The sequence below is a fragment of the Pundamilia nyererei genome, unplaced genomic scaffold, assembly GCF_000239375.1.
Source record: "Pundamilia nyererei isolate P.nyererei 1_Seehausen unplaced genomic scaffold, PunNye1.0 scaffold00005, whole genome shotgun sequence".
In the NCBI taxonomy this organism is placed as follows: domain Eukaryota; kingdom Metazoa; phylum Chordata; class Actinopteri; order Cichliformes; family Cichlidae; genus Pundamilia; species Pundamilia nyererei.
In genome coordinates this window covers 5,119,098-5,121,010 of record NW_005187406.1, presented here as the reverse complement: position 1 = coordinate 5,121,010, position 1,913 = coordinate 5,119,098, and the positions used below count along the sequence as shown (strand labels likewise).

At 44.3% G+C, this 1,913-nt stretch overlaps 1 protein-coding gene across 1 annotated transcript in view; it reads left to right on the top strand.

Moving 5' to 3' along the window:
* Window positions 1-1,913, top strand: part of rab26 (RAB26, member RAS oncogene family) — a 119,072-nt gene that overhangs the window by 54,423 nt on the left and 62,736 nt on the right. Inside the window, exon 4 of the mRNA XM_005721969.1 lies at window positions 14-80. Coding sequence (XP_005722026.1) covers window positions 14-80 — 67 coding nt within the window. The remainder of the gene's footprint in view (window positions 1-13; window positions 81-1,913) is intronic.

The window sequence follows — 1,913 nt, the reverse complement described above, 5'->3', positions numbered from 1 at the left end:
CCTTCTCTCTCAGATATGGGACACTGCTGGTCAGGAGCGTTTTCGGAGTGTCACTCACGCTTACTATCGTGATGCTCACGGTAGGATTCCTCCATTTGTGTTTGTGAGAACCTCTTTGGTTGTGACTGACATGCCTTCTCTCCACTCTCTATTTTCTCCTGACACAGCCAGACTGTTCTGACAGACATTTCATTGCCTTTGTTTTCTTCAAATGTGTTACTGGCACCAGCAGGCACGCTGCTCCCTGTTGTTCCCTCATACCTGTTGGGATTGCAAAAACATGCATGTTGCTTTGATAGACTGTGGTGCGTGTAGGTGTGCATGCGTGTGTGTGTGTGTGTGGGTATGTGCATTTCCACCTGTATTTCTCACGTTGCCGGGACATGAACTTCCTTACTTCTTGGTACAAAAAGCAAGCCATTTTAACACAATTAATACACTTTGCCACAGAGACTTGGTTCTGTAAGTATTGGCTGAGTATTGGTAAGTGATGGAATCACAATACTCTTAGTTTGTGCATGTGTGTGTGTGTGGGCACACGCATTTGCCAGAGGCTCAATGCTGTGTGCAGGTTCTTTTAAGCGAGAGGCTAACCACTGGGTGGGAAAATGAGCCTGCCTCTCACACAGTGGGGAATCGGAGGGGGGGGGTATTGGGGAGCTCTGAGCTATTCCCACATGTGCTTGTGAGGGTGTATGTGTGTGTAGTAGTTATATCTCGAACAGCCCCGCTGAGTACTGATAACAGTTTGCCTCAGGCCAACCTGAATGAGCAGGTGTAGTCGAACACACACACACACACACACTTGCTGGCATTAACTGAAACGCGAAATCTGCTCAGCAGCATATAAAATAGCATCATGATGGGACATGGCTGAAAACGTGTACCCGATTGTGTCCGTTATGTATGGATGTGCGCTTGGCTTTGATGAGGTTTGCATGTGTTATACATAAGTACGTGTGTGTGTGTGTATGATGGCCAGTTGCCCAGCATCATTCTGATCTGTCAGTGCAACAGTTTAGCCTCACTGATCTTTAACAAGGCACCAAGGGAACCTCAAACCAGCTCCTCTGAGTTGTCCGTCTGTTGCTGACTTTTAAATAAAGCTCATTCGCTCTGACAGACAGGACCAGGGGAGGGAATCCAGCCCAAATGCAGCCGTCACGAAAGCTGTCTGCTACTGTGAACTAATGGACAGTTTTTCGTGACTCAGACTTTGAAATGTAGAGATCCCACAGTCAGGGGTCTCGTTTCCATTTCTGAGCACCGCCAGGTAAAAGTGAGGAAGTCCAAAGTGTGGAAATAGTAAACAGATTTAAGTCAGTAGTTTAAAATCTGCAATTTTAATTACAGTTAAAGTCTCACAGTCCTGTCAAGGAAGATAAAGTTTCACTGCTTATACTTCTTTATTATTTTCTTTTATCTCTACATGGATGATTAGCTGAGTGCATATGCTCTCTGTCAAGCTCATTACTGGTTACTGATTCGATGTCTTTGGAGCTCTTCACTATAGCCCGTGCTCTCTGTCACTGATCTGCTCCACCGCCATCTGCTGTATTGTGCACATAAGGTAGTATGCTGAAAAGCGTCTACATGAAAATGTCACGGCTTGCCAGATCAGACAACAGACTTCACACTGCTGGTTGTGTCGCTACACAACACACAATGAGTCATAACTCATCTCCCCTCCTGCTTGTATTTGTTGGTGACTGACACATAGCCAACCTTGTGATACTTTACAAGGCACACTTGGTATAATAAGATAACAACGAAAACTTGACTGCAAAGATGGAAACCAGTCATACAAAGCAGGCAGTTGCACTTTATATTTGTATTTAATAGTGCTGTCAATAAATGAAAAACAAAACAAAACTAATTAAATTCACAGTTGTCTGTAATTAATCGCGATTAAT